At 41.0% G+C, this 13,676-nt stretch overlaps 1 protein-coding gene across 1 annotated transcript in view; it reads left to right on the top strand.

Moving 5' to 3' along the window:
• LOC143116936 (NACHT, LRR and PYD domains-containing protein 3-like) overlaps positions 1 to 13,676 on the top strand; it is a 63,019-nt gene that overhangs the window by 17,357 nt on the left and 31,986 nt on the right. The window contains exons 7-9 of the mRNA XM_076278334.1: positions 4,603 to 4,692; positions 4,951 to 6,797; positions 8,273 to 8,439. Coding sequence (XP_076134449.1) covers positions 4,603 to 4,692; positions 4,951 to 6,797; positions 8,273 to 8,439 — 2,104 coding nt within the window. The remainder of the gene's footprint in view (positions 1 to 4,602; positions 4,693 to 4,950; positions 6,798 to 8,272; positions 8,440 to 13,676) is intronic.

Raw genomic sequence — 13,676 nt, 5'->3', positions numbered from 1 at the left:
CTCTGTTATCTGAGAGCAGTGAGTGTGGCCTAAGTAAATCTCATACCTATAGACTATAGTGTAGTTCTTAGTCTACAACTATGCACAAATACATTACATTCAAGACCAAACACGGATGTGTTACATTCACAGCGTACATTTACAGAGGTTTTCAGAAATGACCATCAAGTTTCCACAGTGTGGAGGAAAGAGATGAGACCACAGAGGTTGCTTGGCAGGGGGCCAGCTAAGACAATAGTGAGCAACAAGTACCCACACAGATGTACATTGACTGGGAAAGGCATGCTTTAGAAATGCAAAAGATTGGCCAAAAAGACTGGTCCTAAAGTAACCACCTAGTGGAAGTACAATTGTAATGGTTTAAAATCTGGGCATAGTGCAGGCCTGATAGCACTCCGGCGCCACGCCGGATTTCCAGCATACCGACGTGTCAACGTCACATTCCTAAGATCTGAGAGGCGCTTTCACTAAACCACACCAGTAGGCCTACTTAAGCCAATCGGTAATAGGGTAGGGGCTGGCTGGCCTTGGGTTTTTGCCAATCAGCAGTCACTCCACGTTCAAATATCTTTTGTTTCCCATACACTACGAATGTGTTTCCCACACTGGCAGTGCGAAATGTAGCCAAAGTCATGGAGTGCAACATTATGAAGCTAGGGAAGACATCAGACTTGTCGATAAAAGCATAAAGAATAAATGACGTTGGTCTTGGATAGAGGAGGTGGGTCAAGACGAAAAGCCCTTTGTAAGCAGGTGTCAAAAACTCCGGCAACCAGGAGCATGTTTCTGCACTTTGTGCGCAAGGAAAATATATGGAACTAGCGGGAAAAAAGTGCTGCCATGGCGCGAGTTAGACCCTAGTCATCAAACAGCCGTCCGAGCAATTCAACACACCTCACGTTTGCTGGGGTCAACAGCCACAGCAGATATCCGACCCTCAATGACCGATCGTGTGGCTGATTTGAAAATTCGCTTGTGCTCTGTCATTGCCGAGTTTGATCTGTCGCAGAGCTAGTGAGCGGAGCTGAGCGATGCGAATATCTCACTCCTCACTCAAGTGGCTGTTTACTCGGCCGCTCCTCCGCTCAAATTCGCGTCAGGTCGCTCTGCTCAATTTTGCTCCCCACTCCACGTAAAAATCATCCCGCTCCAGTGAAATCGATCCATGCTCGCTCCAGTTTAAAACAGGAAGAAATAAATACAAGTCGAATTGTCACCTTAAACAGAAAACTTAAATCCCAAAGAACTAAGAGCAATGGCAATATATTTCACGCATAGAACATTTATTTTAAAATGCAACACCGATAGTGCATCAACGAACAAGCTTGTCAACGTCAATACACATAAGCGTAAAACTAAAGGGATCAGTGGGACCAATTGCCTAAAGTATACAGGCTTAGCATCCAAGTTTTACTTTAGCCTTCTACTTGATATGAAGCATATTCAAATTGTTCACGTTTTTCTTTGGTCTCCGTAACACACTCATGTTTCCATGTCTCATGTGTCTTCTTATATTCCAAAAGGAATCTTTAACAGTGTCACCACATGGTCTACATCAGGGGTCCCCAACCTTTTATGTACCATGGACCGGTTTGATTCCTATTTTTTTTTCACGGACCGGCGGGGGGGGGTTTGGGGGTTCCATGTTCCATATGTGTTGTGCATGCATTACTTGAAAAGAGCTAGCTCCAGTTATGTATGAACAGTGAAGGTAACCATATCTTAAACATGTGAAAAACGTGAACTTGAAGTGAAAATTGAACAATATGAACTATGAATATTGAACAACTTGAAACTACATCTATAAGTGTGAACATGCTTAACAAAATATGGGAACAAAACATGGGAACTAAACGTGCATTACGAATATAATCAGTGGGAGCCCTGCTTGTTTCCCTGCAACAAGAAGGTTCCATCTGGGGGTGATGGAAGACAGTGACACCCTCAGTGTGTTTGAAATGTCCAGTCGATTGCGCAATTTGGTCTTAGTTGCAGTCATTGCCGAAAACCCGGCCTCGCATAGATACGTGGTGGGAAACGTTTTCAGCGCTTTTACGGCTATCTCGGGATATTCTGCTTATGTTTTGATCCAAAAACCCGCCAGAGAGGTTTCCTTATACACACTCTTCAGACCACCGTCATTTGCAATTTCGATCAACTGCTCTTCCTCCTGCGCTGACAAGTTAGGACTATTCGGGATATTGACAAATGGGTTGCGGACCTACTCATTGGTTTGCCGTGGATCTTTGGAGGATGGGAAGTAACGCTCAAACTCATTTGCAAGCGCAACAAGGTGATCGCGCACCAGCTGCGAGAGAAAGGGCCCTGCCTCAGTCTCTCCCAAAACCCCCACTACTGTTTGGAACATATCAAATACACCCCGGTCCACTCGTCGTCCCCACAAATCAAGCTTGGCTTTAAATGCAGCGACTTTATCTGCCAGTTTAAAGACAGTCGTCATTCTCCCCTGGAGTGACAGGTTGAGGTCATTAAGCAACCCGAATATGTCACACAGGTAAGCGAGTTTTGACACTACTACCATTCGCCAAGAACTGATCAAGTGAAGTGAGCTGACCTGAGGCTGCGCAGCGCTGAAGGCAATATGTAAAAGTGTTGAAGGCAGGACAGACAGACGTAATCAAACAACTGCATATAGGCCTATGTCATGTAAAACGTGACAATATTGCAAATTAAATTTAGTTTAGTTTGCATGCATTTTTTTTCCAAACTCATATCGTAGGCTACGGCCCGGTTAGGATTTTTTTTTTCAAACTCATATCGTAGGCTACGGCCCGGTTAGGAATGTCCCGCGGCCCGGGGACCGCTGGTCTACATTGTATTTAGTTGTTTTGTAGGAATAATACACTTGTATGACTTATCAGTGGCGTAGCGTAGCTATGCTGGGCCCCGGTGCAAGCATTTTCATTTGGCCCCCCGAATTCCAACCCCAACCCTTCGTGACACAAACACAAGCACACAAAATTGCATGTGTGTGATGGAGATTCACCAAAATGATCAGAAAGAGCCATGGACGGTGGCTACCTGACTAATCATCGCTACCACCTGTTAAACTGAATTCTCCCAACTTACGAAACCGAAACGCCATAAAACAATTAAATAGCCATCAAGGAAAACACAGCAACTCGTACGCAGTGGCGCCTACACAATAACCACACAATTGCTTAATTTAGCCTAACAGTGTGGCGCAGCGGTCAGATAGCCTTCCACAAAAAGGTCACAGAAAGTGCACCTCACATATGCCTACTCCATAAAAAAGCAGCCTGTAACTCACCCATTAGAAGTTCACTCTACGGGCCTTGTGTTCAGCAAAGTCATTGATGATATGGTTGAAACCCAACTGCCTGGCTCTGCTGTTCTCTATGGAGAGTATGGCCAATCCACTCAATCGTTCTTGTCCCATGCTAGCCTACTCCTTAGGTAGGACTCAACGTCAACATTGCTAGCATCAGCGCCAGCAGCAACATTCGAGGTGTTTAAAAAAACGATTTAGTTTCATTCATTTGGATTTAGTCTCCTCCTGTTCTCGTCTTTCTTTTATCTTCTGTGTGCCACTTTTATTTACTAATTGCTGATTGCATTGCTGATTATTATAACTAAGCTACAACACATCCGGAAGTAGCCTCACAACGTAATGTAATCACGAATGACCGGAAGTAAGATCATTGGGATAAACACATTTTCCCCATTCCCAGAAGTCCTTGTTCCTTTGTAAAAATTGACAATAAATAAAGAAATGTAATAAGTTGCAGGTTTTTTTTTTTATTTCTAACTCATATTGTAGCCTATGTTGTAACATCTGAATGTAAACACAATGCAAAAAATAAGGTCACCATGACTAATAGTTATAGGGTATCTGAGTGGTATGAATAACTGTCAATCCCATTCAAAAGAATAGACTGTAGTGTGAGAAAAAAAATATTGATATCCGAGAACTGCTGACGTGATCCCAGCTCATTTACAATATTGTGCAATGAGCCCGAGTACTGACGGGAGGGGGCCCATATTGGGAGTGTGGCAGTGGGCCCCCCTTCGCGCCTGGGCCCTGGTGCACCGCACCGGCTACACCGTCGGTAGCTACGCCCCTGTGACTTATCAGTTTCCTTTCCTTTCTAAAATATTTAGCGAACTCCATCCCCAACAACGAACTTACTATGACCAATATCTTTGAAATTTAACGGTCTTGGTTTTGTTAGGAAGACGTGAATTCTGGGTGGATTTGGGCAAGCCTCAGACTCGTGGTGTGAGCGGTATCGGAGGGAAATTGGAGCAGAACAGAGCGGCCGCTCCAGCCTCAAAATTAAAAAGCGTTCCGCGCTCCAACAAAATTCCATCCACTCCGCTCCTCGCTCACTCACGCTCCGCTCTGCTCACTAGCTCTGGATCTGTCATTTACAATCGCTCATCAACTTGTCACTTTGTGTCAGAAATTAGCGGAGGATAAACTCGCCCTTACGCATCTGTCTGTCTCGAGGCAGCATGCAGGCTAGCTTATTACGCACGGCATCTCGCCAGAATTTAAAATAAATCTGTCTGACAAACTTAAGAATAACATGTTTAAAATAAATGGTGCATATTTTGCAGAAGAAATGAATGCCTCCTTGTCCATGCCCTTTTTCAACAGCAGAAGACACCTGCACATTGAACATACACCAGGCAGAAAGAGGGAACTAGGTGAGTATACATTTTGGACATTTTGGCTTTTTAGAGAGATCAATACTTTATTCATCCCCATGGACTGACCATGTAATGCATTGACCATGTTAAGGGGCTATGGTTGAGTGTGTGCAATGGTGGTAGTGCAAAAGTGAACAGTGCAGGGACTGAACAGTGCATTATAAACTTTGTATTGATTTAATAGTTTTCTGAGAAGTAAAGTAATGTTATCAAACTGAACAATTGCAATTTTCAAATGTTGTCATTTTTAAACAGATGAGGACCTGAGGAGAGTTATTAAGAATCACAAAGCCAGTCTGAAGAGGAGGTCTGAGAACATATCTGAAGGCATCATCAAACCAGGGGCTGAGACACTCCTCAATAAGATCTACACAGAGCTCTACATCACAGAGGGAGAGAGTGAAGGGGTGAATAAGGAACATGAGGTTTGGCAGGTAGAGTCAGCATCCAGATCTCAAAACACAGAAGACCCACCAATCAACTGCAATGACATCTTCAAGCCCTTACCTGGACAGGAGAGGCACATCAAAACTGTGATGACCAAAGGTGTTGCTGGCATTGGAAAAACAGTCTCAGTGCAAAAGTTCATTCTTGACTGGACAGATGGGGCAGCCAATCAGGATGTAGATTTTATGTTCCCCCTTTCTTTCCGTGAGCTGAATATAGTCAGGGGTGATCAGTATAGTCTTCACAGGCTCCTGCTTGACTTCCACCCTGAGCTGAAGGAGCTGAATGATGGTGAAGGATACAAAGACTGTCAGGTTGTGTTCATCTTTGATGGTTTGGATGAGAGTCGGTTGAGTCTGGATCTGGAACAGAACAGTAAGTTGTCTGATGTGAAACAAACATCATCAGTGGATGTTCTGATGACAAGCCTCATTCAGGGAACTCTGCTTCCCTCTGCACTCATCTGGATAACCTCACGACCAGCAGCAGCCAGTCAGATTCCTGCTCAGTACATCGATCAGGTAACAGAAGTACGAGGCTTCAATGACCCACAGAAGGAAGAATACTTCAGGAAGAGAATCAGTGATGAGAGTCAGGCCAACAGAATCATCTCTCACATAAAGGCATCCAGGAGTTTCCACATCATGTGCCACATTCCAGTCTTCTGTTGGATTGCAGCCACTGTACTTCAGCAGATGCTTGGACAGGACAACACCCAAGAAATTCCCACAACTCTGACTGAGATGTTCATACACTTCTTGCTGATCCAGACAACTCGGAAGGATCAGAAATATCAAGAAAGACAAGAAACAGATAAGAAGAGGCTCTTGAGATCACAGAAAAAAATACTACTGAAGCTGGCAGAACTGGCTTTCAAGAGTCTAGAGAATGGCAACCTCATGTTTTATGAGGAAGACCTGAAAGAGTGTGGAATTGATGTCAGTGAAGCCTCAGTGTATTCTGGCATGTGCACTGAGATCTTCAAGACAGAATCTGTGGAATCTCAACAGAAGAAGGTCTACTGCTTTGTGCATCTTAGTGTCCAGGAGTTTCTGGCAGCTGTGTTTGTGTTTCACTCATATTTGGCTAAGAACCTTGAAGCTCTGAAATCCCTCATCAGTGATGAGCAGAGAGATGAACTCAATCCGTCAATGTTATCTTCTCTTAAATCAGTATTAGGATTACAAACTGAAGACAACTTACATGTGTTACTTAAGAGTGCAGTTGATAAGGCTTTGGAGAGCCAGAACGGACACCTGGATCTCTTTCTTCGCTTCCTTATGGGCATTTCTCTGGAGAGCAATCACCGACTTCTGCAAGGTCTACTGAGCCGCACACACAACAGCTCAAATAGCATCAAGGAAACATGTCAGTACATGAAGGAGCTCAACAGAGAAGGTCTCTCTCCTGAACGATGCATCAATCTTTTCCACTGCTTATTTGAAATGAAAGATGATTCCATGCACAAAGAAATTCAGACATACTTGTCATCACCAAAGAACATCAAACAGAAGTTGTCTCCTGCCCACTGTTCAGCACTGGCCCACATGCTTCTGATGTCTGAGGAGGTGCTGGATGAGATTGACCTGAAGAAATACAACACATCAGATGAGGGACGTAGGAGACTGATCCCAGCTGTGAGGTGCTGCAGAAAGGCTCGGTGAGTTTCTGATGGAGAGACTGTGCTAACTATAGCGACTAAATATAATGTTAAGTCACTAGTCTACTACTAGCTGGGGTGAACCCAGACTAACCTGGTCTTTGACAGGCGTCAATGGGATCTTTTCCAGGGCCCGTATTCACAAAGAATTTTAAGGCTAAAAGTAGCTCCTAACTGCCGAATTTAGGATAAACTCCTAAAAATAATGGGTTTGTCACTCATAACTTTAGGACTCCTAATTTTTTTGACTAAGAGTAATTCACAAAGCATTTTAGCCCTAAAAGTAGCACTTAAGACTGGGACAGCTTAAAAGAAGTCGAGAGGACTCCTAACTCTCAAACAATCCTAAGGCGCTTTTTGTGGCATTTCACGTCACGATGCCGATGTTTTGAAATTAACTTGCGGTTCCAGGAGCTGTCAATCGCGAGGGAATAATTGTGCATTGTAATTAAGGGATGCAATAACTCCACCAACAACCAAAACCATTCATTGCATGTAAACTAAATGTAACGTTTTATTGTGAATCAAATTGTTTCTCCTCTTTGCCAATGTAGGCCTATGTGTCTTCTTAAAGATTAATTTAAAACCTGTTGCAAAGATACTGCTTCAAACTGCAAAGATAGGCCTACTGTATTTCATTATGCTACTAGGCTATTTGTTTTGTCTTACTCTTTATTCATTTAGGCTGTTTATTAATCATCGTGCATCCTTCACAGCACTTGTGTAGTGCACGCATTCTCACCAGCAAAGACCTGTCACCTGTCACTCATCATCATAGGGGAGGTTTTTACCATCATTCCCGCATCATCTGCAAATTAAAATGGTCACCTCAATCAAGCTTGTGCATGAGTAATGATGTCAACCATAACAACAGAGCTAGAGTTAGGAGTTGTCACTTTTCCTTACTAAGAGTAGGTCTGAAAGCCTTTGTGAATATTTTTTAAGAGAAAACTCCTAGGTGTAAGTTTTTAGGCCTACAATGCACAATTATTCCCTTTTTCAATTGAGAGCTCCTGTAACCGTAACATCGCAACGTGACGTGAAATGCCACAAAAAGCGACTTAGGATTGTTTGTGAATAGGTCTTAGTGAGTTAGAAGTCCTCTCGACTTCTTCTAAGCTGTATTGATGTGTAATACCCATTTTATAAGTATCTTTACTGTTTTAAAAATGCAAGATGGTGTACACTTATATTTTGATATATTTTGATGTTATGAAGTGGGAAATTCCATCTTCATTACAGGATTGTGGTTGATGGTGTGACATAAATAAATTGCTTATATGTATACAGTGTGTGTGTGTGTGTGTGTGTGTGTGTGTGTATGTATGTACAGTATGTATGTGTATGTGATTTGGCATGGGAATGATCTGCGAAAGATCACTTGATTGTGTTGATTTATCGGGGCACATATCCCTTACATTTATCCATCTCTGCAATATTTTGTCTTTATTTGTGTTGTTATGCAGACTTGCTGAATGCAAACTCTCAGAGAAGTCCTGTGGAATTGTGGCTGCTGTTCTGCAGTCACCAAACTCCCTGACAGAGCTGGACCTGAATCACAACGACCTGGGGGATTCTGGAGTTCAGCTTCTCTCTAAGGGACTATCTTGTCCTAACTGCAAACTGCAGACATTAAGGTTGGTGTTAGACATGTCTTTGTAAAGGATTATTGTTAGGACTAGTGTGGCACATTATGGTTTGGTTGGTGTTTTATATGTGTTTTAAGGCCTGTCCACACCAAATCCAATTTTTCGGATGAAATTCACACAAAATTAAGCAGGTTAATAAACACAGTTATTCTGTCATTTGTCCCCAGGGCCATTGAACTATTTAATGCCTCACTTAAGGGAAGAGGAGAGATAGACTTCTCTGCATAGTCTGTCTGCCTCTTCACCCCCTCCATGTTTGGTACTGTCTGTCCACTAGCCACTTGTATCACTGTCTTTATGCCGCACTGTTTGCGTGCTATATTAGCACATTAGCACATATGCATAACCCCCCCCCCCTCTATGCCACAGCCAAACTGTGGCCACACTTATACATTTTCTTATATAGTTAAATATATAGATATATAGATTTTACCTTACTTTACTTCTGCACTGCTGCACTGTTGGACTTACTTACCCATTTGCACTATCACCATGACCACTACCACTATCACCATTGCACTACCACCATGACACCCATTCGCACAGAGCACCTTAGAGCACCTTACCATATCTTAACTATGCACAAAGAATCACAGGCTCAGTCCCTGCCTCAGTCATTGAAAGCGCCTCTGATTGATTAGTCACCACTATGTGGATACTGTCTCTAGAATGACTTAGATTAAGTGTTAGTTAGTATAATTTGTATTTTTGTAATTTGTATTTTAGTATATTTTTATATATTGCATTAAGTGTTAGTTATATAATTTGTATTTTAGTATTTTTAGTATATTTAGCATTCTTTATCTTCTAATGTCCTTATTGCTTAGTTGTGTTTTTATATTATATACTTTATTACTCTTTCTGATGTTAAAGAATGTGGTTGTGTGTTATGTATGCTGCTGAGACCTTGAATTTCCCCTGGGGATCAATAAAGTATCTATCTATCTATCTATCTATCTATCTAATTAGTCTGTACTCACCGAGGACGGAATTTGTTGCAATGATAAAAAAAACATTCGAAACTGTCTCGTTTGATGTGAAATATCGTATGCGATAGAGGTCCTGACCAATCAAATAATGATTTTGCAGGGTTCCGATATCATCGATGTCATGGTTTTGAAAGTGGGATGAAAAAGTAACTAAAAAGGCTACAAGCTGTCATAACAGTTCAGTGTAGTAAAGTTAAGTCGTACAGTCACTGAGGTCGATAGTCACGTATCGTAAACATGCTAATTACCAACCAATTATTTTGAAAATTCTAAACCAACTATGTTTTTTAACACTTCAAAATAACATTTGATAAATGAACCTTACATTTTTCAGTAACCATAGGTGTGTAGATTTGAACAAAATCTAGTTTGGTTCTTACCAGTGTTGGTCAAGTTACTTGGAAAAAGTAATTAGTTACTGATTACTGATTACTTATCCAAGAAAGTAATCTAGTTACTTTACTGATTACTTATTCTCAAAAGTAATTAGTTACTTTACTAATTACTTTACTTAGTTACTTTACAAAAACACACTAGCTATACACAACCTGAATACGCTTTTTTAAAACTTGGTTTTATTAGTTTCAATCTTAACTTTTTGGTGTGTATACTCCTTCATTCGAATAGATGTAAATAAAATACAGCAAAAAAAATATTAAAACCAAAGTCTCTATTAACATTTACATCTTTTAACAGTTGCAGTGCAAAGAGGAGTAATGCATTTACCAAAACAGAAAATGCTGTTGCATGCCACATTTAGGCTGTTCTAATGTCAAGAAGAGTATGTGTTTGAACTGTGTGTGCAGTGCCGCTGCTGGCTATTTTGGTGCCCAAAGCAGAACTGTTAGTTTAAAATATTTCTTAAGAAATACTACTAATTTGATGCAGTTTAACTCATTTATAAATGGTGCGCTGTCACTTAAAGAGCATCTACAAAACTCTCATAATGATCAGCACCATTCAAATATAAGCCTATGGCTAGTCCACAAACTCCACATTTGGGACTATATTAGCAATAGTCATGATATTAAGTTGGTATAAACAGCTAGCTAGACATTTTGTTTGCAATTAAAAGTGGTAGCCTATATGAGCCTGGTAGCACCTATCTGAGTGGAATGTGTTTCAAGCGGCATAGGCTACTGTGCTTCATGTAAATGCTTAGTTTAAGGTCTCAAACTTTTTCTTTCATTCCCCACTTTAATCAAGGGGGCCTTTTCGAGCCCCACCTGTCCCTCATCGCTCTAAGAAAGTGGTAGGTCAAGCTTAAAATTGTCAAATGTATTGAAATAATGACAAGTTCTAAATATATCCTCTTCAGCAGAGTTAAAATCAGCTGGTGCTGCAGATATTATAATAAATAAATACATAATGTGCCATTGTAAATTAAACACATATTTCTGTTTTCCGACAAAATATTAGGAAGCATAGGCCAATATTTTACAGCATTGTACAATATATTAAATGAAATACCAACATGCTGCATTAAATGGATCCATAATCCAGTCATACTGAGCACTGCTGGTTGGGAAATATTTTTTAAATAAACTTTGCAGGGATGTGATGTAGGCCTACTGTTTAATACATGGGATCACAAGAGTGGCTCTCAAAGCAGACTTTTCAGCGATTTCACTCAGATTCTCAAAGGCATACTGTTGCGATCGAGGCGCCTGTCCCATACCTCAAGTTTTTTGGTGAATGCAGTAATCTTATCTGCTAGGTGAGGTAGGTGCTTGTCTTTGCCTTGTAACTGGAGATTTAACTCATTGAGCTTTCCAAATATATCGCTAAGATAGGCCAGCTTCAAGAAATGTTCATTAGTGAACGTGCTTGCAGATTCAAACATGCGCTCACGCTGCCTTGACACGAGCGCTTCCCTATGAATAACACAGTGCGTCCATTGCACATCGGGTGCTACCTGGGCCTAGGCTACAGATAAAAAAAATTCTGTTTTCCTCCTGTTTTTCGCGCCCCACCTGGCATGTCTCCGCGACCCAGTAGAGAAACGATGGTTTAAGGGAAACGAATTATTGAAGACTTCAACACTCACCAGCCCCATAACAAAAAGGCAAAGACCACATTATATTTTTGCCCATTTTCCAAATCACAGTGAATGCAGCCAGAATATTATAATGCCCTGGCTCCTGTTATAATGGGCCAGTAGGCTACAGGGAACCCGCAACGTCCTATATTTTCACCTGTTGCTGCAGCCGTCATGTATCTGGGGGTGTCTCAATGAGTTTCACACTCCTGTGCCGGCTTGCTAGGTGCTTGCTCAGATTTGAGGTGGAATTTTTCGCTGTAGACAACATTTTTATTCCCACGAAGAGTGTAGGCTGTTTTTTTTGTAATGTCTGAACTGCAATGAATTAAATGCTCCATGTTCGCGCTCTCTCCCGCACTCCATGTCTTGCACACGTGTGTCTGTTGTTTACATCTATATCGCCAGCTATAGCCTACATCATTGTCACGAGTTAGTCTCACAAAATCCATATGGCAAAATCCCAAATTCTTTTACTGTCTATGGCAAAATCACGTTTAGTAACGCAGTAACGCAGGCTGCTTGCAGGAAAGTAAAAGTAATCTAATTACTGTTTTTGCAATTGTAATCCCTTACTTTACTCGTTACTTGAAAAAAGTAATTGGATTACAGTAACGCGTTACTTCTAACGCGTTACTGCCCATCACTGGTTCTTACCGGGGCTTTTACTGCCTGAAATATCCGATTTTTTTACCACGCCCAGTTTAGTGCTGGGCTGGTGGGTACCTATTCCTAACACACGGTTAGCCTGAGAATTCATTCATTCATTCAGTGTTTATACCGGATCTGTGTTTGCATATTTAATACGTTTCATACACGTGTTTCAACACTGCATTTTGGTCGTTGCTTTTACCTTACCATTACCTTACGCATGCCAGTTATGTATCCACCAGCTGCCTGCCTGCAGCCTACTTCCAAAACTCCAAAGCTGCTTGCTGTCAGATTTGGTTCCGAGGGAACAAGTTCAGTCTATCAACAACACTCAATAACAGTTTATGTGATGTGTTAATCAATTATATTCCCAACAATTTCACAACAGCTAGTTCTGGAGTAGGCCATTCAACTAGTCCGCTTGCTTACGACGAGACTCAGGCTGCGCAGTCGGCACCCGCTTCCTTATTTGGGTTTTGGGTTGCCAGGTTTTAGCCTATGACAAAACGGTTGAAATTAAAACTAAGTGATCGTGTATGTGTAGGGTGTATTTCATACACAATCTGGCAACCTGAATGCATCAATGATTTTAAAATGAAGTTTGATGGCCATGCAAATTACGGGATTTTTCTGGGAGAAATAACAAAACGGGAGGGTGCTGGGAGATGACAGATGATACGGGAGAAACCCGGGAAAAACGGGAGTGTTGACAGGTATGCTCATCACACAGACATCAGAAGTATCACATCACATGAAAGAGCTTTTTTTCAGCTTTTAAACGATGTTAGCTGCTAATTGCTGTGGTGAACGGTTTGCGAGGAAAGTAAATATTATAAGGGTAAGGCTATTTGCACCCCTGGTACAATTAGCAGTGTATGCTATTCGTACCCTAGTATGCTACCCATACAGAAAAATAATATATTCACATATATGCAGCTTGAACATATTCCAGTATAAGCACATCTATGTTAAATACATATATTTCCATGTATGTATCAATATATTTCAAAATATAAGTAAATATTCAATATTGGCCACTTTCTTATGTTTTATGCATATAATTAAATATATTTAAATATATGACACTAAGAAGCATGATCACATGACCCTTGATGACGATTCTGATCACATGATCTATATATTTCAGACATATATTTCTCTAATATAGTTCATATTCTACTATGGTTTGATATTTTCCGCATTGATCAATAAATATTTCACTATTGTGTTTACTTAAAATCAACCATAGTATCAGTATAAAGAGGAAGAAACACACAACACTTCTGTTATCTTTTATTCTATTTTATTGAAAATCTTTGTTTTTGTTATGGAACCTCAGTTCTGTCACTTTGGCATTTATTGCCTGGCCCAGCAATCTGGAGTGAGTGTCTGGCCTGGGAACTGCTTCAGGGTGGCCTCTGAATAAGACAGAACATATACAAATAGAACATGCAAAATATTAGTGACACAAATACAGATGCTAAAGTGCAGAAACACTGTTGTGTTATCACGATAATTGGAGATAAATACAAAGTGAGTTGGAGAGA

The sequence above is a fragment of the Alosa pseudoharengus genome, unplaced genomic scaffold (assembly GCF_046254945.1).
Source record: "Alosa pseudoharengus isolate Yale_2024_CS ecotype anadromous, Long Island Sound unplaced genomic scaffold, YU_APseudo_1.1 YU_APseudo_1.1_scf_1, whole genome shotgun sequence".
NCBI lineage: Eukaryota > Metazoa > Chordata > Actinopteri > Clupeiformes > Clupeidae > Alosa > Alosa pseudoharengus.
Note: the sequence above shows the minus strand (reverse complement) of the source record. Positions and strands in the feature narration are given on the sequence as shown.